We start from the raw sequence: 22616 nt of genomic DNA, 5'->3' as shown, positions 1-22616 counted from the left end.
CCAGCCTCATAGATTTCACCGATTCAACCCGCATGGAGACGGCCTTAACCTTCTATCATCATGTAATCAAACACCCGTCACAGAGGGGGAGGGGTGTCGTATGTGAACGTGTTGATCCAAGATGTTTTTAACTTACAAGATTTATATTTCCAACTGAGCGCGACAACTAAAGTAGATGCCAAAGAACTTTCAAATTTCATAATCGAAGTGTAAGAGTGAAATACAGTTGTGTCTCCTAGCCTATGCGTGTTCAAGTCTCGGCTCGGATGTTGTGTCTCACATTCTCCTCTTAATTAATAAAACCGTAGGAGCTTCTGGTCTAGTTTTAAAGAGTAAAATACAGATGTCTTCCCTTCTCTTGTACAGTGAGCCATAGTTCTTCATGACCATCCTCCGATACTAATTTTGAACCTACACATAGCAATTACATTTTGGGCCAGATGCAGATCGAGGAATGACTTTGTCTCCTCGTGCGCACTGAAAGCTATCGCCATCTTCGGCTTCAGCGGCCTATCATCCGATCCATAAGAGTAGAAAATGCTCGAGGCATTATCGGTGTCACTCTAGTCTAGTCCAAAGGCATTCATCCTGTCAAAAGCGACGACGGCCATCGTCAGGCTCTGGACTTGCACCCATGAGTCCAAACACGACAATCTCCTGACCGTGCGGAACAACGCCGCCATTGCTTATGGGGACTTGGACAAATCCACCGAGATATTGTTCTCGGCGGCGATCTCTTTGAGCACCTTCTTCTTCAGGCTAATGCTTGTCGTGTCTCCGGACAACTTCCACACCAGCTGCAATGGTAACACAAATCATGCATGTGACTGCTACCTTTCCTCTACAACTCCAAATCAATGGACGCCTAGAAATGAAGACTATAACTTTTACCATCGGCTCGACGACCGCGGTGCCCACCTTGGCGTCGGCAGTGATATCGTCGCCGAACTTGTCGACGAGGATGTTGCGGGCAGACTGTAGCTCCGGCAGGTCACTGCACCGCTTGGCAGCAAATACGAGTCCGGCAACTGCTTCCTTTACCTCCTCGCTGCATTCCCTGTACGCTAAACATATTAGTTTTCTTGCCCAAAACATTGACATTGAAGTGGATGATCTAAAAGCATTAACAAAAAGGAGAAGAAATTAAGAGATCAGATCAGGTGTGATCAAGAGACGTACTTGGGCTTGTCTAGCTGATCGGCTTTCTTGACAAGGCACTTGCAGTAGAGCTCTATGATGCCGAGCGCCTCCAACATGTTGTCCTCCTTTATGACCTGCTCTACCTGCTCAGAAGAAAAAGCCAGCATCAGTAAAAAAAAGGAAAAAGAAAATGTAAGATCTTTAGAAGAATAACATGTCAGATGCTTGGAGGCCATAGCTAGGCACGCACACGCTGGAGAGCGCGGTCGGTTTGGCCGAGGGAGAGGAGCTGGCAGACGTCGCCGGAGGCAATGGACTTGCGAGCAAGGCGCGGCTTGCGGGCGATGGCTACACGTGAGACGGTGAGCTCGAGAAGGGACTTGAGCTTGCGGGTCTGCTTGGAGAACTTCCTGAGGAATCCCATGACTGGTGATCTGGTCTTGCCGGAGTTCCTTGAGGTGTTGGAGTTTTTGACCGGACCAACGATGCGCCTACCGGCGGTCGGCGGCGGTATCGTTGGTCCTTGGATGGGTGGTAGGGGGAGGAGGAGCTGAGTTATTCGGAGGAACAAAGGTTTTCTAGGGCAGTGTTTCTCTGTTTTTGGAAGTCTAATTTTAGTGCACAGGCTGTTGGTTCAGTTACATAAAACGAACTTCTTTCATATTTGGAACATGAGGGCTGGACGTGCACATAATAGGGAGCAAAACGTGTGAAGAAAGTTTTCTTAATAAAAGACTAGCAAAAGGGCCCATGCGTTGCAACGGGGTAATAAAATTGTGCCATTCAAATCAATCCATCGAGAACATAGACAACATTTGGTCAAAAGAAAGAACATAAATATCTAAATGAGTATATAAATAATATATAAATTCAAATCAAATGAAATCAGTGGCTGAGAGCACTTAAGAAATAGTTGTGCTAATATTACACATTTAGTAATTGACTACACACAAGCTTAGAGGCCACAATTTATTCTGAAACCCTTAGTTAAATTTAGCGATTAAACATCCATTATACAATGTGTAAATACAAACAATGATTATATTGCAAGAAACTACTATGTATTACTGGTAAAATCCAATAGCTTACTCAATCAAATGTTTGCCACTACTTTCCATCAGTTTTCATTAATCAAACAGTATAGCGTACAAACCCGACATCAAAAAATAATTCAAATCCCAAGCTAATCTGCTTCACTCTCTCCCGCTCTGCACTAATAATAAAGTGAAACTTCTTATGAAGCCAAATTGCATAGTCTGGCTTTTGAAAGGAAAATAAATGCACAATGACACACAACCTGGCAAACAAATAAAGATTAATTTGGTCAAAAGTAAGGTCAAATTTTGCATGACTCCGTAATATTATTCTTCATACACAATTAATATTTTACTCTAATGTGTTACAACACAACACTAAAGAACTCGCTTACACGACAACAGAACCATTAATAGTGATAGCAGAAGATCTTCAGTATTAAATATATGTGCACAATGATCATGTCACAAACATGCAGAAGATTGCTTGAGAAACTACATGTTGTAGATATTTGTCACACCCTAGCTAGTTCATGCATTAGAGTGTTGCATCATGTCTATTTCTTTCAACAGAAACTTGAAACGGGGATGACAGAACCCCCAGCCCCCTCTGAAACCAACTAGGGTTTACTAAAAATATTTTCAATGAACCTGAAATGCCCTTCTAAAATGTCCATCATTTTTGTTTTGGTTCAGAACCTCTGCCAAAAGTGGTGCACAATTTTCTAAGTCATCCTAAGGTCTTTGAATTAAATCATAAGTATTTGAGTTTGGGCATTTAAATTATATAAAATATTTTAAATGTTCAAATAATCTTAAACTAAAATGTTCCATGTTGTTTATATTCTAAACAGTGGGCATGAGCAGTTTGGGGATTTTTGGAGTTGTTTAGGTATTTTTAGTAAGTCCACAAAGTTACAGAATAAATAGAAAAGAGAAATAAAAAGAGAGAGAGGGAACTAACCTGGTAGCCCGCTAGCCAGCCCACCTAGCCGGCCCAGCCCAGCAGCCGCTCCAGCGAGCTGCTTGCCTTCGCCAGGCAGGCAGGCAGGTGCTCGACAGCGGCACCAGCGCGCGCCACGTAGCTGCCCGTCGCCCTGCTTCCTCCCCTCGCCTCTCTCCTGGCCGGTACGACCTCCACATCGCGCTCCGAACCCCGTGGACACATCCATTCTCCCCCCGCCTCTCTCCCTCGCTCTCCCGCTCCATGGCCGACGCCACCGCAGCCGCACCGTCGCTGTAGTCGCGCTCTCCATTGCCCCTGCGCCGTGCCGACATGTCCAGGAGCTCCGCCGCCCTCCTCTTCTTTGATCTAGCCGAGCCCCGAGCGCTCGCTTGCCCCGAGGCCTCTGCACCGACCTCACCCGACTCCGCCATCGCCGGAGATCCCCTTCGCCGTCACCACCGCACCAGCTCGTCCCCGACCGCGCCGTCTGCTTCCTCTAGACCGCCGTGAGCCTAGCTACCTCCTCCCCCTTTCCTTTCTAGCTCTCGTGCATCACAGCGAGCACACGAAGCTTCACCGCACGCGCCGCCGCCGAGCTCGTCGCCGACGTGTGTCAGGCCACCCACTGGCCACACCACCCTGTCCAACACACTCACGGCATCCCCAGAAGCCCAACGCACCTCACCACGAGCCCCACCGTGTCCCGTAGCCTCGGGTTCATCCTCACCCGAACTCCGGCGACCGCCAAAGTCGTCGCCGGCGACGTTTCCGGCCACCCCGAGCTCAACCACCACCACCAAGAGCTGCGGCTTGCTCCCAGCTACGCGTAGATGCCCTCTGCCGCTCATTTGGTCGCCAGAACGCACAAATGCACTCTCGCCGCCGCGTTCGGCCTCGCCGGCGGCTAAACGCCGGTGAGTAGACCCCGCTGACCCTCGTTTGACCACGGGTGGGCCCAGTTTGACCGCCCTGGGTCAACGACAGGTGGGGCCCAACCCTGTTAACAAATTAGGATTAGTATTAAATAATAATTAGTTAAACTAATTACACTGACACACGGGACCCACTAGTCAGGTTTGACCTGGACTGTTCTGTTGACCACTAACGTCATCCTGACGTAATGCTGACATAATAATTTATTTACTGGAATTATTTTTATACAGGAAATTCCAGGAAATACCACAAACTTCAAAAAATTATAGAAATTAATCTGTAGCTCCAAATGCAAAGTGTTATATATGAAAAATGATCAGAAAAATCCAATCTATCCATCTGTACTAGTTTCATGCATGTTTAAACAATTTAACCTGCTGTTTAGTACAGAACAAGATAAAGCACTTATAAGGGCCATTTATGAGTTTGAAACTTGAATCTTTGATTCAAAATGGTTCAAACCCATCTGGTCTTAGTTGCATTAGCCCAATACACTCATTTTGCCATGTCTCATGCATGCATCATATTGTTTGGTGATGTTGTGTATCGGTGCTCTTTGTGGCAGGATCTGCCCCCGAGGAGTACCACAATTACCCTAACGAAGAACAATATCAGTGCATCGACCCATCAGGCAAGCAACCAACCATTTGATCATATCGATACAATCCCATGTTCTCACTTCTACTCTCTTTTACTGCATTAAGACAATGCATTTCAAACTGCTGTGTGCTACGGTAGTTGAACCCATTTCCTCTGCATGACCTGTCATTGCCACAGTAACTAGATGAAACCCACTAGCATGTGTAGGAGTTGATTGAGCCGTATGTATGTGTTGTTCCTACCTTGCTATGCCTGCTATGCTTAGAGTCGTGTTAGGTCTGGTTCATCTGGGTGATGGGCTAGAGTGAAATGATTATGCCGGTAATGAGAGTGATGTGTTGAACACAATTTGGTAAAGGTATCGATGAGAGGCCATGTAGGAGTACATGGTGGGTTGTTTCATTGAAGCCGACCTTAAGCACTGAGATCTGTATGTGTGATTTAAGATTCAGCTACTACCATGCATTGGGCCCTGAAATATGACCCCGCTCGACTTCTTATCCACCCTAGTCCTCTGTCCAGGAGTTGCAAGTAGTTTCTGGTGTTTGTAGCTTACTGGAGGCCGTGGACAGCGCTGACCCGCGGGGTGGGCTGTGATGCGGTAGGTACGTGGCCGAGTACACCGGGCACCCGTTAGGTGTCTCGGAACCCTGTACACATCGTTCGGGGCCGTATGTGGAAATCTTGGCCGGACTCCCTACGGATGGAACCTGAATAGGCGATAAACCTGGACTAGAGACTTAGGTGTTTAGGTAGGTCGTGGTCTACACCCACGTCGGCTTTCGCTTGAAGTCTGCCGATCACATGTCGTGTGCAGACGCTAAGTGGTGGAAACAAGTATGAAGAAGTACACCCCTGCAGGGTTATCATTATCTATTCGAATAGCCGCATCCACGGTAAAGGACTACTTGGTTGCCTATACAGTTCATAGACAAGTAAATGGATACTACTAAAAATCTCAAGATAAGCGTGAGTGCCGAGGATGGCTCTTCCGTAGGAAGACGGAGGTGGATCCTCGGTGGTGTATTGAAGTGGTGAGTAGTGGACACGAGTGCGCAAAACCATTTCAAGTTGGTGTCTCGTAGGATAGCTTAGCCAAGAGTCAAAGCTGGCTTACTGCAATAACCCCACCAACCCTTCTTGATAATGTGCATGTATGTAGGATCTGATGTAAGTCTTGCTGAGTACCTTTGTACTCATGTTGCTTTAATTAACATTTTACAGAAGACGCTGCAACCCCTTCTGACGGGTTCTTCGTAGACGTTGACATCGATGAGTATACTGAGGCCCAGGTGGTGATCCTGAGCTTATGAAGGACCATGTAGTATAGCCAGGCTTCTCCAAGCCTCTTTTATTTTACTAGATGTCTGTACTCAGACAAGTTAATTCCGCTGTTGGCTTGTATGCTTGTATGACTTGAATGTGGGTCGTGTGACCCGTACTTGTGTGTATGCCATGTATGGCTCTCTGAGCCTTTAAATAAAAGTACTTGTGTTGTAGAGTCATGTTGTGATGCCTTGTTGTAATTGCACATATCGAGCATATTGTGTGTATGATTGAAATGCTTGGTATGTGTGGGATCTGACTATCTAGTTGTTTATTCTTAGTAGCCTCTCTTACCGGGAAATGTCTCCTAGTGCTTCCATTGAGCCATGGTAGCTCGCTACTGCTCCGGAACACTTAGGCTGGCCAGCATGTGTCCTTCTTCGTTCCTGTGTCTGTCCCTTCGGGGAAATGTCACGCGATGAATACCGGAGTCCTGTTAGCCCGCTACAGCCCGGTTTACCGGATCCTGCTAGCCCAGTGCTACAGCCCGGATTCACTTGCTGATGACCGACACGTTCGATGCTGGGTCATGGATGCTTGTCCCTGTAAGTCTGTGCCACTTTGGGTTTACGACTAGCCATGTCAGCCCGGGCTCCTTACCATATGGATGCTAGCGACACTATCATATACGTGTGCCAAAAGGCGCAAACGGTCCCGGGCAAAGGTAAGGTGACACCCGTGGGAATACCGTGCGTGAGGCCGCAAAGTGATATGAGGTGTTACATGCTAGATCGATGTGGCATTGAGTCGGGGTCCTGACAGCGTTGGCATCAGAGCCGGACTGCCTGTAGGTTCTCCAAGCCAAACTGGTCGATGTTGAGTCTAGAAATGCTTTAGTTATATGTAGGGTAATTGATTGTGGGAGGGAACGTAAGGCTCTTTTTACTCCTTTACCTCATGGCATTCTGATCTGAGTCAGTCTATTCTTCCACCGGGGGTTAAGGAATTAGGATCTCTTTTCTCTATCAGGTTCACGTGTTACTAATCAGTAGTACCTTATAGGTTTGATGGATACAAGCCTAGTTCAGTTCTACTACCCCATTATGTGCTAAGATGGACCCAGAACCTTGATATGATGTTGTTGAGCGTCTATGCAATTCTTTGCAAAATGTCTCAAAATCCTTTTTGAGCATTTACAGCCGTTATGCTGTCCAAATTCTGCTAGAAATTCTAATACCTTTGCATTATATCATGTTTCAGATGGCTTCCCGCCCTCAGAATCAAGTGGTTTGGCTGACTCGATGTATCGATGTGCCCGGTCATATGACTATGTTAGTCCGGGTAATGATCGAGACGGGTTACCGTTGGTATCCCGAATACACCGTCGAAGAGCAGTTCCGAGACTTTAATCAAACCCAATATCTCTGCACTGTCAGGATATTTCCCTCTTATCCTAGATCTACCAAGCCCCTCCACTGTTCCTATGGACTCGGGGTTACTATTGAGATGGCTGTGCAGGATGCTGCCTACTCTATGATGACCATCATGCGAGTCAGGACTGGCCTTCTTCGGAACACCGATTTCCAATATATGCCAGCTTCACTCCTGGGAGCACAAGGGTATCTCCAGGCTATCTATGCTGACTCCACTCAGGAGGACTCACTAACTCGCACCACTGCCGACATGCTCGAGGATAAGGACCGAGAGAATCGGGCCTTAAGATTGGAGCTATTCAACACCCGTGCTGATCATTGGGCCACCTTGACTCGGTTTGCACCGGCTGTGCAAGCAGGATATATGGATATGAGAGATCTGTATCCTGTTAGGTCTGCTCTACCAGACATGATGGATTGGCGTGATGTGGGCGGCATCACCCCACCCCATGGTCCCCGTAGGCCACTTTTTGTTGGTCCAAGACCTCATCCTAGCCCCTATGGCCCACAAGCTTCTCATGACCGTCTGTTTCTGGATGGTCACGTTGAGCTTCCAGGCTATGGTGGTGACTTCTATGAGGACTACTATGGAGCTGTCTGAGTTAGCAGTAGTATCTCTAGTATTGTAATAGTTGTATTTCCACCGTCCTGCGTGACCTGTGGAATATGACTTAGTGTGTACCACTTTCCGGAGGTGCAGAAAAATAATGTATAGGAGCTTGGAATGCCTCCGATGAGATGTAATCTTCCTTTCACCGTAGTAGTACTTTGTTTGATTTTGTACTAAACCTTGTATGGTGTGTATGACGATGGAATAAAAGAAGCAGCTTCTGTATCTACCATGTCATACGGATGATCATCTTACATTCCAAGTTATCCATTACATTCTACATTTCTATGTCAGAATCTTATCATCCTGGACTAAACCATTGTCTTGTTTTCCTAGGATGGTTAACACCCACACCAACCCTGCTCCCCCAGAGAAGGCCGAAGGTAGCAGAGTTGGGGAAACAAACCTGCCTCACCCTCCTTCTCTGGCCGAGGTTATGCTGGAAGCCGAGAGAAACAAGCGGGAGACCAACCGTTTGTTGGAGCGCATCGAGCAGAACACAGCACACCATCAGAGGAATAACTTGGTGTCGCTCAGCGACTTCATCAAGTTACATCCACCCACCTTCCACCACTCTGTCGAGCCTCTCGACGCTGATGACTGGCTTCGCAATATTACTCACAAGCTACGCTCTGCACTCGTAGCTGAGGCTGATAAGGTCACATTTGCTGCATATCATCTTGAAGGCCCCGCCAGTCTCTGGTGGGAGAACTATGGAGCCATGCGCCCAGTGGGCCAGGTCACTACTTGGGCTGAATTCAGCGAGGCTTTCCGTAAACATCACATTCCGGAGGGTCTTATGGACCGTAAACGTGAGGAGTTCTGCAGTTTCACTCAAGGTAGACTCTTTGTGGATGCATACAACAGGGAGTTTGGTAACCTAGCACGATATGCAACTGAGGAAGTTTCCACCGATGCCAAGAAGCAGGCAAGGTTCCGCAAGGGACTTAGCCCTGAGCTTCGCCGTGACCTCCGTCTGCATGAGTGCACATCTTTTCAGAAGCTTGTTAACAAGGCCATCAATGCTGAGTCTGGTCAGTCTGATTATGAAGCAACACGCAAGCATGGCCGCGACATGGGTTCCTCATCCGGTGCTGGTCCACAGAAGCGCCGGGTGTGGGTGCCTAACACTGCCCTGCCACCCAGGTTCACACCGAGGCCATCCTATCAGGCGCCTCGTCCAGCTTAACAATATGCACCAGCTAAGCCCTATGGTGGGCCAACCAACAATGCTCCTCCACGCACCAGCTCCGTGACATGCTTCAAGTGTGGGGAATCGGGCCACTATATGCGCGAGTGTCCCCAGACCAACCCCAACCAGTCTGGAAAAGCTGTTGGCCGTGGCAAGCCGACAGGGAAAGTGTTCTACGCCAAGCCGGCCACCGCTGCACGTGGCCATGTCAACTGTATCTCTGCTGAAGAAGCTCAAGAGGATCCCAACGTCGTACTCGGTACGCTCCTTGTTAATTGCCACCCGGCATCTGTTCTTTTCGATATTGGAGCATCCCATTCATTCATATCCGAAAACTATGCTCGTCTGCATAATACCGCATTCTGTGACATGCCTTCCACTATGGAAATTTCTACTCCTGGTTCTAGATGGCAAACCTCTAGAGTAAGCCATGGGAATGAAATTCAAGTCGGCCGACTTGTTTTCCTTGCATCATTGATAGCTCTCAAATCTTCGGATATCAATATCATCTTGGGTATGGACTGGATGTCAGCCCATCATGCCAAGATTGATTGTTTCTCTAGGACCGTTCAACTCACACATCCTTCGGGAAAGATAGTCAATGTCTTGACCCGAGTAGCCAAGCGACAGCTATATTCTCTTAACACCAGTCCTTTGGTAGACCTCGAAGACGTTCCGGTAGTCCGTGACTTTCCGGATGTCTTTCCAGAGGAATTGCCAGGTGTTCCACCTGACAGAGATGTTGAGTTCGTGATAGATCTCATTCCAGGAACTGTCCCGATTTCTAGAAGACCCTATAAGATGGCACCACTAGAACTAGCCGAGCTTAAGAAACAACTCGACGAGTCCTTGAAAAAGGGTTTCATCTGTCCTAGTTCATCTCCATGGGCTTGTCCCGTCCTCTTCGTCAAGAAAAAGGATGGTACAGATCGGATGGTTGTAGATTATCGACCAGTCAATTTGGTCACAATAAAGAACAAGTATCCGCTCCCCAGGATCAACGATCTGTATGATCAGCTCGCTGGATCCTCAGTCTTCTCTAAGATGGATTTGAGGTTGGGCTACCATCAAATCAAAATCAGGAATGGGGACATTCCTAAAACAGCCTTTGTTACTCGTTATGGCCAATACGAGTACACCGTCATGTCCTTCGGTTTAACCAACGCTCCAGCCACCTTCTCTCGGTTAATGAACTCAATCTTCATGGAGTATTTGGATAAATTCGTCGTGGTTTACCTTGATGATATACTCATCTACTCCAAGAATGAGGAAGAACATGCCGAGCATCTAAGGTTAGTGTTGATGAAACTTCGAGAGCATCGCCTTTATGCAAAATTTTCTAAATGCGAATTTTGGTTGCCAGAAGTGACCTATCTAGGACATGTAATTTCTGGTAAAGGTATTGCTGTCAATCCCGAGCGAGTTCAAGCCGTCCTTAATTGGACTCCACCTAAATCGGTCAAGCAAGTTCGGAGTTTCCTTGGCTTAGCGAGCTATTGTCGCCGCTTTGTTGAGAACTTCTCCAAAGTTGCTAAACCTCTAACTGAACTCCTCAAGAAAGATAAAAAGTTCGAGTGGAGTCCACAATGTAAGCACAGTTTTCAGGAACTGAAAAGATGCCTGACATCTGCTCCCGTATTGGTACCACCAGACTTCTCTAAGGACTTTGTTATCTATTGAGACACCTCGCGACAAGGACTAGGTTGCATTCTCATGCAAGATCGTCACGTAATTGCTTATGCTTCACGGCAATTACACCCACATGAGGAAAACTACCCTACTCATGATCTAGAGCTTGCAGCTGTAGTCCATGCACTCAAAACCTGGCGACATTACCTCCTCGGTAATCATTGTGAAATCTTCACTGATCACCAAAGTCTGAAGTACATACTCACCCAACCGGATTTGAATCTCAGGCAAAGACGTTGGGTCGAGTTGATCACAGATTTCGACTTAGGGATAACTTACACCCCAGGAAAAGCCAATGTCATGGCTGATGCACTAAGTCGTAAATCTTATTGTAACAATATGATGTTACAACAAAGTCAACCGCTTCTCCATGAGGAATTTCGGAAGCTTAACCTTCACATCATTCCTCAAGGATTCCTTTCCACCTTGGTGGCGAAACCTACTCTTACGGATCAAATCATCGCTGCCCAAAAACGAGATAAAGGAATATCTAGGATCAAGGAGAACATTGCTAGCGGAGATGCTAAATGTTTCTCTACAAATGATCATGGTGTTGTGTACTTTGAGAACCGTCTAGTGGTTCCCAAAAACCAACATTTACGGCAGTTGATCCTTAAGGAAGCTCATGAATCTCCTCTCACCATTCATCCCGGTAGCACTAAGATGTATCAGGACCAACGCCAGAGGTTCTGGTGGACTAGGATGAAGAGAGACATTTCTCAGTTTGTTGCTAATTGCGACGTCTGTCATCGTGTAAAAGCAGAGCATCAAAGCCTGCTGGCACCCTTCAACCCTCAGCTATTCCTGAATGGAAATGGGATAAAATTGGTATGGATTTCATCACCGGTTTTCCCAGGACCAAGAGAGGGAATAACGCTATCTTCGTCGTTGTCGATCGTCTTTCCAAAGTGGCCCATTTCCTACCTGTTCGCGAGGGTATAACCGCTAGTCAGCTAGCAGACTTGTACATCTCCCGAATAGTGTCCCTCCATGGTGTTCCACTGGAAATTAACTCAGATCGAGGAAGTCTCTTCACCTCTTGATTTTGGGAAAGTTTCCAAAATGCTATGGGAACCCGCCTTTCCTTTAGCACTGCCTTTCACCCTCAATCAAGTGGTCAAGTAGAACGTGTCAACCAGATTCTAGAAGACATGCTTCGAGCTTCTGTTATCTCATTCGGAATGGATTGGGAGAAATGCCTTCCATTTGCCGAATTTGCTTATAACAACAACTATCAATCTAGCTTGGGTAAAGCCCCTTTTGAAGTTCTCTATGGACGAAGGTGTCGAACGCCTCTTAACTGGTCAGAAACCGGGGAAAGACAATTCTTTGGCCCGGATATGATCCAGGAAGCGGAAGAGCAAGTTCGCATCGTTCGTGAAAAGTTGAAAACAGCCCAATCTCGTCAAAAGAGTCAATATGACCGAAAACATAAGTCTATGACTTTTGAGGTTGACGAGAAGGCTTACCTTCGGGTTACTCCTCTGAAGGGAACCCATCGTTTCGGTATCAAAGGCAAATTGGCTCCTCGCTACATTGGTCCCTTTCGCATTCTTGCCAAGCGAGGAGATGTTGCCTACCAATTGGAACTACCTCCGCATCTCTCCAGAGTCCATGATGTCTTCCACGTTTCTCAACTCAGGCGTTGCTTCTCGGATCCTATCCGCGGAGTGGACCACGAAACGCTTGATCTTCAAGATAACCTCACGTATCGAGAGTACCCCGTTTGTATCCTCGATTAAGCCGAGCGTACCACTCGACATCATAATATCAAGTTTCTCAAGGTTCAATGGTCGCACCATTCTGAGAAGGAAGCAACTTGGGAAAGGGAGGATCATCTTCGACTCGAGTACCCCGCCTTTTTCCCGGAGGAACCTAAATCTCGGGACGAGATTCTTTTGAGTGGAGGTGAGTTGTCACACCCTAGCTAGTTCACGCATTAGAGTGTTGCATCATGTCTATTTCTTTCAACAGAAACTTGAAATGGGGATGACAGAACCCCCAGCCCCCTCTGAAACCAACTAGGGTTTACTAAAAATATTTTCAATGAACCTGAAATGCCCTTCTAAAATGTCCATCATTTTTGTTTTGGTTCAGAACCTCTGCCAAAAGTGGTGCACAATTTTCTAGGTCATCCTAAGGTCTTTGAATTAAATCATAAGTATTTGAGTTTGGGCATTTAAATTATATAAAATATTTTAAATGTTCAAATAATCCTAAACTAAAATGTTCCATGTTGTTTATATTCTAAACAGTGGGCATGAGCAGTTTGGGGATTTTTGGAGTTGTTTAGGTATTTTTAGTAAGTCCACAAAGTTACAGAATAAATAGAAAAGAGAAATAAAAAGAGAGAGAGGGAACTAACCTGGTAGCCCGCTAGCCAGCCCATCTAGCCGGCCCAGCCCAGCAGCCGCTCCAGCGAGCTGCTTGCCTTCGCCAGGCAGGCAGGTAGGTGCTCGACAGCGGCACCAGCGCGCGCCACGCAGCTGCCCGTCGCCCTGCTTCCTCCCCTCGCCTCTCTTCTGGCCGGTACGACCTCCACATCGCGCTCCGGACCCTGTGGACACATCCATTCTCCCCCTGCCTCTCTCCCTCGCTCTCCCGCTCCATGGCCGACGCCACCTCAGCCGCACCGTCGCCGTAGTCGCGCTCTCCGTTGTCCCTGCGCCGTGCCGACGTGTCCAGAAGCTCCGCCGCCCTCCTCTTCTTCGAGCTAGCCGAGCCCCAAGCGCTCGCTTGCCCCGAGGCCTCTACACCGACCTCACCCGACTCCGCCATCGCTGGAGATCCCCTTCGCCGTCACCACCGCACCAGCTCGTCCCCGACCGCGCCGTCTGCTTCCTCTAGACCGCCGTGAGCCTAGCTACCTCCTCCCCCTTTCCTTTCTCGCTCTCGTGCATCACAGCGAGCACACGAAGCTTCACCGCACGCGCCGCCGCCGAGCTCGTCGCCGACGTGTCTCCGGCCACCCACTGGCCACACCACCCTGTCCAACACACTCACGGCATCCCCAGGAGCCCAACGCACCTCACCACGAGCCCCGCCGTGTCCTGTAGCCTCGGGTTCATCCTCACCTGAACTCCGACGACCGCCAAAGTCGTCGCCGGCGACGTTTCCGGCCACCCCGAGCTCAACCACCACCACCAAGAGCTGCGGCTTGCTCCCAGCTACGCGTAGATGCCCTCCGCCGCTCATTTGGTCGCCAGAACACACAAATGCACTCTCGCCGCCGCGTTCGGCCTCGCCGGCGGCTAAACGCCGGTGAGTTGACCCCGCTGACCCTTGTTTGACCATGGGTGGGCCCAGTTTGACCCCCCTGGGTCAATGACAGGTGGGGCCCAACCCTGTTAACAAATTAGGATTAGTATTAACTAATAATTAGTTAAACTAATTACACTGACACACGGGACCCACTAGTCAGGTTTGACCTGGACTGTTCCGTTGATCACTGTCGTCATCCTGACGTAATGCTGATGTAATAATTTATTTACTGGAATTATTTTTATACAGGAAATTTCAGGAAATACCACAAACTTTAAAAAATCATAGAAATTAATCTGTAGCTCCAAATGCAAAGTGTTATATATGAAAAATGATCAGAAAAATCCAATCTATCCATCTGTACTAGTTTCATGCATGTTTAAACAATTTAACCTGCTGTTTAGTACAGAACAAGATAAAGCACTTATAAGGGCCATTTATGAGTTTGAAACTTGAATCTTTGATTCAAAATGGTTCAAACCCATCTGGTCTTAGTTGCATTAGCCCAATACACTCATTTTGCCATGTCTCATGCATGCATCATATTGTTGCATATTGTTTGGTGATGTTGTGTATCGGTGCTCTTTGCGGCAGGATCTGCCCCCGAGGAGTACCACAATTACCCTAACGAAGAACAATATCAGTGCATCGACCCATCAGGCAAGCAACCAACCATTTGATCATATCGATACAATCCCATGTTCTCGCTTCTGCTCTCTTTTACTGCATTAAGACAACGCGTTTCAAACTGCTGTGAGCTATGGTAGTTGAACCCATTTCCTCTGCATGACCTGTCATTGCCACAGTAACTAGATGAAACCCACTAGCATGTGTAGGAGTTGATTGAGCCGTATGTATGTGTTGTTCCTACCTTGCTATGCCTGCTATGCTTAGAGTCGTGCCAGGTCTGGTTCATCTGGGTGATGGGCTAGAGTGAAATGATTATGCCGGTAATGAGAGTGATGTGTTGAACACGATTTGGTAAATGTATCGATGAGAGGCCATGTAGGAGTACATGGTGGGTTATTTCATTGAAACCGACCTTAAGCACTGAGATCTGTATGTGTGATTTAAGATTCAGCAACTACCATGCATTGGGCCCTGAAATATGACCCCGCTCGACTTCTTATCCACCCTAGTCCTCTGTCCAGGAGTTCCAAGTAGTTTCTGGTGTTTGTTGCTTACTGGAGGCCGTGGACAGCGCTGACCCGCGGGGTGGGCTGTGATGCGGTAGGTACGTGGCCAGGTACACCAGGCACCCATTAGGTGTCTCGGAACCCTGTACACATCGTTCGGGGCCGTATGTGGAAACCTTGGCCGGACTCCCTACGGATGGAACCTGAATAGGCGATAAACCTGGACTAGAGACTTAGGTGTTTAGGTAGGTCGTGGTCTACACCCACGTCGGCTTTCGCTTGAAGTCTGCCGAGCACATGTCGTGTGAAGACGCTAAATGGTGGAAACATGTATGAAGAAGTACACCCCTGCAGGGTTATCATTATCTATTCGAATAGCCGCATCCGCGGTAAAGGACTACTTGGTTGCCTATACAGTTCATAGACAAGTAAATGGATACTACTAGAACTCTCAAGATAAGCGTGAGTGCCGAGGATGGCTCTTCCGTAGGAAGACGGAGGTGGATCCTCGGTGGTGTATTGAAGTGGTGAGTAGTGGACACGAGTGCGCAAAACCATTTCAAGTTGGTGTCTCGTAGGATAGCTTAGCCAAGAGTCAAAGCTGGCTTACTGCAATAACCCCACCAACCCTTCTTGATAATGTGCATGTATGTAGGATCTGATGTAAGTCTTGCTGAGTACCTTTGTACTCATGTTGCTTTAATTAACATTTTACAGAAGACGCTGCAACCCCTTCTGACGGGTTCTTCGTAGACGTTGACATCGATGAGTATACTGAGGCCCAGGTGGTGATCCTGAGCTTATGAAGGACCATGTAGTATAGCCAGGCTTCTCCAAGCCTCTTTTATTTTACTAGATGTCTGTACTCAGACAAGTTACTTCCGCTGTTGGCTTGTATGCTTGTATGACTTGAATGTGGATCGTGTGACCCGTACTTGTGTGTATGCTATGTATGGCTCTCTGAGCCTTTAAATAAAAGTACTTGTGTTGTAGAGTCATGTTGTGATGCCTTGTTGTAATTGCACATATCGAGCATATTGTGTGTATGATTGAAATGCTTGGTATGTGTGGGATCTGACTATCTAGTTGTTTATTCTTAGTAGCCTCTCTTACCGGGAAATGTCTCCTAGTGCTTCCATTGAGCCATGGTAGCTCGCTACTGCTCCGCAACACTTAGGCTGGCTAGCATGTGTCCTTCTTCGTTCCTGTGTCTGTCCCTTCGGGAAAATGTCACGCGATGAATACCGGAGTCCTGTTAGCCCGCTACAGCCCGGTTTACCGGAGTCCTGCTAGCCCAGTGCTACAGCCCGGATTCACTTGCTGATGACCGACACGTTCGATGCTGGGTCATGGATGCCTGTCCCTGTAAGTCTGTGCCACTTTGGGTTTACGACTAGCCATGTCAGCCCGGGCTCCTTACCATATGGATGCTAGCGACACTATCATATACGTGTGCCAAAAGGCGCAAACGGTCCCGGGCAAAGGTAAGGCGACACCCGTGGGAATACCGTGCGTGAGGCCGCAAAATGATATGGGGTGTTACATGCTAGATCGATGTGGCATTGAGTCGGGGTCCTGACAATATTCCTACCACTTTGTTGGATTTGCAAAGATTCATCTATATTTAAACAGATTAAAAATTCAAATTATATCTCTGAAATAAAAAGTCATTTTCATAAGATCTAGAAATCCAAGATTTACACAAAGAGAAACAACATAATGTGATTTATAGGTGACGAAATTTTGCTAGAACTATCACATTGCATCTGATGATTATACTGTGAGCAAAGCATGTCCGTGCATTGCTACGGGGAAGAAGAAAATGTAGACCTCTACTCAATAATCATTTTTGAAGACTGCCCACATGCATATGCCCTCTATTTCAATATGGTGTCTCATTCGAGTTGTCGTTTATCCTTTGTCATGCACTCGTCGAGCCGTGTCCACATGATCATAGAAACATTCGAATGTGGTCAATCCCTAGGCAATGAGCTCGGCCACTGCACCGCTCATCTGTCATTGAACCGCGCCGGCGCAAGATAATGCTTAGACTAATATTGTCGAGCTGGAAGCGAGGGCTGCCCTCTGTGAGACCCTCCCTGCACCTGGTCTATATACAACCCCTCTACTGCTGCTCACTTTCAACTTGCAATGTTGTGGACTTGTTTCATGAAGAAAGGGCATGTCCTGCACTTGTCCCGCCTAAATAAGGTCTAAAGGGTGGTGGTACATAACATGATTTTTTGTACTGTACACACATGCTTAGTTATTGGTAACTAAACTTAATAAGTAAATAGCTAGTCACCCTCGATGGAAACTAAATTTTAAATGATCACCTCATAAAATTCTTGATTACTGGCGAAATTTAAAAAGTTGCATGGACAGTGTCGCACAGTACGTGTGTCGATCCACGTCAACGCTGGCATACTCTTGCGCTCCTCGTCTACTTCCTCGTCCTCATCAGTGGTAAATTTGTTTCACGACTCTCATTATAATTTCAGAGCCCACACAAAGATAGCCTTCAAATTCTTTCCTTCAATACCCACAAATCTGCCTCAAATTCCTTCCTTTAATAAATATACACAAGTGTTATTTTGCATGTGATTATCCATGCAGTCCACAAGCCTGAAATCCATCTATCCTTCCTTTATAATTTCTTAACCCATAAAGATAGCCTTCAATTCTTTCCTTTAATACCCGCAAATTCGTCCTCAAATCCTTCCTACACACAAGTGTTCTTCTTTCCTTTAATACAAACAAAATCAGCCCTCAAATTCACCCTTCCTTCTTGTCCGCTCTCTCACCGTTCTTTTTTAGGCGACTTGCTGATAATATAGGAGGCTTGCTTGTATATAAACTGGTAGGAATCTGTTTAAATAAACCATGTGGGACTAATTTCACATAAAATAACTTTGCTTAGTTGGTTGCTACGCCGTACCATGGGACAGGAGGACTATTTGATCCCCATCAGTAGCTATTTTTCTTACGCCCAGCGAAGGCCTGGCGGGCTATGTGGCCCAATACAGATACCTTGTTTTTTATGGTACATGTCGATCGAAGGTTGAGCTGACGTAGGGCTTTTTTGAATCCGATCGAAGGTCGGGACGACGTACAAAACAGAATGACCACGGACTAAAAACGGACCAAATTACGGTGGTAAGAAGCAATAGCCCCTTTATTATATATATATATATATATATATATATATATATATATATATATATATATATATATATACTAGCAAAAGAGCCTGTGCGTTGCAACGGGAGAAAAAACATAACACACACTCTTAACTGAACAACCATCACTCAGGACCACAATAGGTCCATATATTTTATTTTTGCGAGGCATTATATTTGTGTTGCCGCTTATCCTCCTTCTCACCCTCGCCGGCGATTGCCTCGGTGTTCACACAAAACAACAAAAAACGTATGTTGAATATGGTTAATCCTAAGACGTCTCTCTCTCACTCTCTCTCCCTCTCCCCCCCCCCCTCGCTCGCTTTCTCTCACTCTCGCGAAGAGAAATCTGTTGTTTTCTCTTGCGACATTTTTCAGAGGTATGCACGTGTAGTTATCGATGTTTTCTTTTCCGTATATGGTTATAGTGGGGTATTTTTTTGCAATCCAGATCGCCGCCGGTATGAAAAAACGGATCTTGCGCTATAAATTATAAGTTTGCTTCCATAACAATATTTTAAAAATATTTAACAGGTAAAATTAACATCATATTTAGATTCCTCGGTGTCACTGGACCACAACATTCTCAGGGCTGATATCCATATAAACATCCCCATTAACAGGAGGAGCAACTGGGTTTCCAAGAACCACAGCTCCATCAGCAGTTGTTTCTGCAGTCATTTGCCTGTTTGTTCATCATCGTAGCAAATATGCCCTGTGTTCCTCCAGCTTGCATGTAGCAGGAGCTGCAGTTACAGGTTAGCTGCATTTGTTGTTGCAGCAGCAAGAAGGTCATCTAGCAGCACACCTGCGGTTACAACTACATATTTTTGCATCAACAAAAAGTAAAGTAATGAACCTACAAAGGACGGTGGATGTCATATTCAGAGTCCATGGGAGAAATGGAGAAAGCAAACTGCATGCATTATGGATTATATTACTACAATATAGTGCAAGGAAGGCCATCCTTAGGTCCATATCTCTTAGGAACGTCCAGCGGCATGGTCCCTTGCAGATAGCTTGGCCTCGTCGAGTAGGAGGTTGTCAGGTGCAACATTGTAGTTGGGAGGGTTATCTGTAGTTGACGTATTTATAGTATAGTATTCTTCACTCTTCATTCTCTTGAATCTATCAGACTTGTATGTAATACATATCTTAAGAAAATCAAATGAAACAACATCAGATACATGTAAACATGAAGGAAGCACATTTGTCTAACTAAAATAAGACAAAGAAGAGATCCTTACTGTAATTGCATTCTCAACCAAGTGAAATACTAAGCCTTGCATGCCTATGAGCTCATCAAAAGGGACATCCTCGGCGACATCCATGTCATCCAGACCATCTAACATATGCTCAACTTGGGCCTATTAGAGTGATTTGGATGTTTGTCAGAAAGCTTCTTCACCCAGCTGGCAAGTCTTGAAATCAAGCATGCAAATGTAGATTCATTTCCTGTAGATATTTGATCTTCACAAAATACATGACCACAAACACTAATAACCGGGACAGATCATTCCAAGGCCAACCTTTTCTGATATATAGGTTGTACATCAGAAAATCCCACTGCATTATCTAACCATGTAGTACAAGACACCACTTTAGACCATCAGTACCAGAAAGTAAACTTTGCAAAACTGTTCGTACATACTTGAGTCTTGACAGGATTCATTAGCCATATAAATAGGAATTTTCAGGTTGGGATGGGGCGCAATTAAAAAGCAGATGAGATGCGAGTTTGGCTTCAACAATCATGAAGATATATCAGGAAATTACAAAGTTTGATTCAGTGAATACCTAAATGCAGAACCGACAGATGGAGTTCTGACAAAGTGTGGAGTAGGGGCGAACTACTGGTGGTGTGCCGGCAGCTCGATCCCCAACTCATTCGCTCATGCGCCGCACCAGGAGAGGAGCGATGCGCCCCTCGCGCGCCTGCGCGTCCCGCCTGGCAGTGGCTTTGACGCTGGTGAAGTCCTTGCTCCCGGACGCCTCCACTCTCGTGTCCTTCGTCTCCGTGCACACCTCCCGCTTCACTGTCGCGGCCTGATGCGGCCCCCGAGCGTAGCCTCCCCGCCATGGCCGCCGCCCCGCCTCTCCATTTTCTCCTCCTCCGTCTCCGCTCGCCCGTCTCCGTGCTCCCCTCCCACCTCGCCGCCGCCGCCTGATGCGACGCTCGAGCGCAGCGCGACACCCTCCTAGGTCAGATGAGGCTGTAGTGGAGCTCCACATCGGGATCCATGGCGCTGTTGTTCCTGAGTCCTGATAGAGACAAGATTTGAGAGAGAGAAAAGGAAGGGAGAAGGGAGAAGAAGAGAGATAGGGTGCATGGGAGAGGGTAATGGACAGCGGCAGGTCGGCGGCGGTTGCGCGGGACGCCGGCGTCAGTAGCAGGCCGAGGCGCTCAGACCTCGGGGAGGAGCAGAGCACGGGGCAGCGCGAGCTAGATCGGGAGGCAATTTTTTTCTTTCTCGCCCATGCCGGTTCGATTGACTTTATTATATGGACTGCGGGTTGAATACTCTAAACCACAGGGACTTTTTCACAAAAGCAGCGACGACGTACCACCAGAAGCACTAATTGCTTTATTAGTAGGTAAAGATAAAGATATATATATATATATATATATATATATATATAGGTATAGGTATATAGATAGATATAGATATAGAGGTATAGATATAGATATAGATGTGGAAAATAATTCCTATTGGACATCCCTTGCTTGATCCTTTCGGATTGAGGGTTTTTAAATGAATTTTGTAAGAATTCATTAGAAAACTTCCACTCTTTTTGTTGAGTGTCTACTGAAAACATATGATAGACTAGGAAGTATCTGACTTGTCTTGTACTCCAAGTAGATTATGTACTTCTATATATATGCCCATTAAGCTCAAGCAATATATCAACTATTCCTCCAATCCCTCTCTATCCCCTTCTAGGTATCAGCCTAACCGAACCAACCCTATCCGTCGCCGCCGCTTCCGCCCCGCACGCTGCCCTGGGGCGGTCGGCTGCCATGACCGCCGTTGGGGGCCGCGCCTGTCACGCCCAATATGCAATACTATCCTAAAGAGACTCGAAGGTCCCACCAAAGATAGAACTGCATATTGATACGCTTTTGCAAGGTGGATATCATTACATCAACATTACATAATAGATGGGGATACATCAAAAGGCATACAATGCCACACGAATACAACATCATCTTACATAAGAGCACCATCCGACTACGGATGAAACACAAACAAAAACTCAAACGACATCCACCCTGCTAGCCCAGGCCGCCGACCTGGAACCTATCCCCCGATTGAAGAAGAAGCAGAAGAAGAACTCTAAAACAAGAAACATCGCTGTCGCGTCATGATCATTGCATAACCTGTACCTGCAACTGTTGTTGTAGTAATCTGTGAGCCACAAGGACTCAGCAATCCCATTACCATGGGTATCAAGACTAGCAAAGCTTAATGGGAAAGGAAGGGGTAAAGTGGTGAGGTTGCAGCAACAACTAAGCATATATTGTGGCTAACATACACAAATGAGAGCGAGAAGAGAAGCAACGGAACGGTCGTGAAGCTAGCAATGATCAAGAGGTGATCCTGAACTCCTACTTATGTCAAACATAACCCAAAACCGTGTTCACTTCCCGGACTCCGCCGAAAAGAGACCATCACGGCTACACACGCGGTTGATGCGTTTTAATTCGTATCTGGTGTCAAGTTATCTACAACCGAACATTAACAAATTCCCATCTACCACATAACCGCGGGCACGGCTTTCGAAAGTTTATACCCTGCAGGGGTGTCCCAACTTAGCCCATCAGAAGCTCTCACGGTCAAGAAGGGTATTCCTTCTCCCAGGAAGACCCGATCAGTCTCGGAATCCCGGTTTACAAGACATTTTGACAATGGTAAAACAAGACCAGTAAAGCCGCCCGATGTGCCGACAAATCCCGATAGGAGTCGCACGTATCTCGTTCTCAGGGCACACCGGATGAGCCAGACTTCGGGTTGGCATAGACCCTGGTTGCCCAGGGGGCGCCAGACATCGCTCGGTTTGGACCAGCACTTAGAGAAGCACTGGCCCGGGGGGGCTAAAATAGAGATGACCCTCGGGTTGGCCGACCCAAGGGAAAGGTATAGGTGGTGGTGAGGCATATGGTAAAACCAAGGTTGGGCCTTGCTGGAGGAGTTTTAT

The 22616-nt window shown here is 46.9% G+C and overlaps 1 protein-coding gene across 1 annotated transcript; it reads right to left on the bottom strand.

Moving 5' to 3' along the window:
• Window positions 1–319: 319 nt before the first annotated feature.
• On the bottom strand, window positions 320–1666 carry LOC123094988 (IST1 homolog). The gene is made up of 4 exons (XM_044516832.1): window positions 1391–1666; window positions 1180–1283; window positions 892–1057; window positions 320–797 (listed from the first exon to the last, which is right to left on the bottom strand). Exons 1-4 carry the CDS (start codon window positions 1562–1564, stop codon window positions 687–689), a joined length of 555 nt encoding a protein of 184 aa, XP_044372767.1. The 5' UTR covers window positions 1565–1666; the 3' UTR covers window positions 320–686.
• Window positions 1667–22616: the final 20950 nt, after the last annotated feature.

The sequence above is a fragment of the Triticum aestivum genome, chromosome 4B, assembly GCF_018294505.1.
Source record: "Triticum aestivum cultivar Chinese Spring chromosome 4B, IWGSC CS RefSeq v2.1, whole genome shotgun sequence".
NCBI classification, from domain to species: Eukaryota; Viridiplantae; Streptophyta; class Magnoliopsida; order Poales; family Poaceae; genus Triticum; species Triticum aestivum.
Note: the sequence above shows the minus strand (reverse complement) of the source record. Positions and strands in the feature narration are given on the sequence as shown.

What these genes read in the sequence shown, in the direction of transcription:
- LOC123094988 (XM_044516832.1), bottom strand. Translation starts at nt 1,564, where the DNA reads ATGGGATTCCTCAGGAAGTTCTCCAAGCAGACCCGCAAGCTCAAGTCC. An exon ending in CCGACCGCGCTCTCCAGCGT is followed by an intron (nt 1,284 to 1,390) that starts GTGCGTGCCTAG and finishes TCTTCTGAGCAG; the next exon opens with GTAGAGCAGGTCATAAAGGA. An exon ending in CCGCGGTCGTCGAGCCGATG is followed by an intron (nt 798 to 891) that starts GTAAAAGTTATA and finishes TTACCATTGCAG; the next exon opens with CTGGTGTGGAAGTTGTCCGG.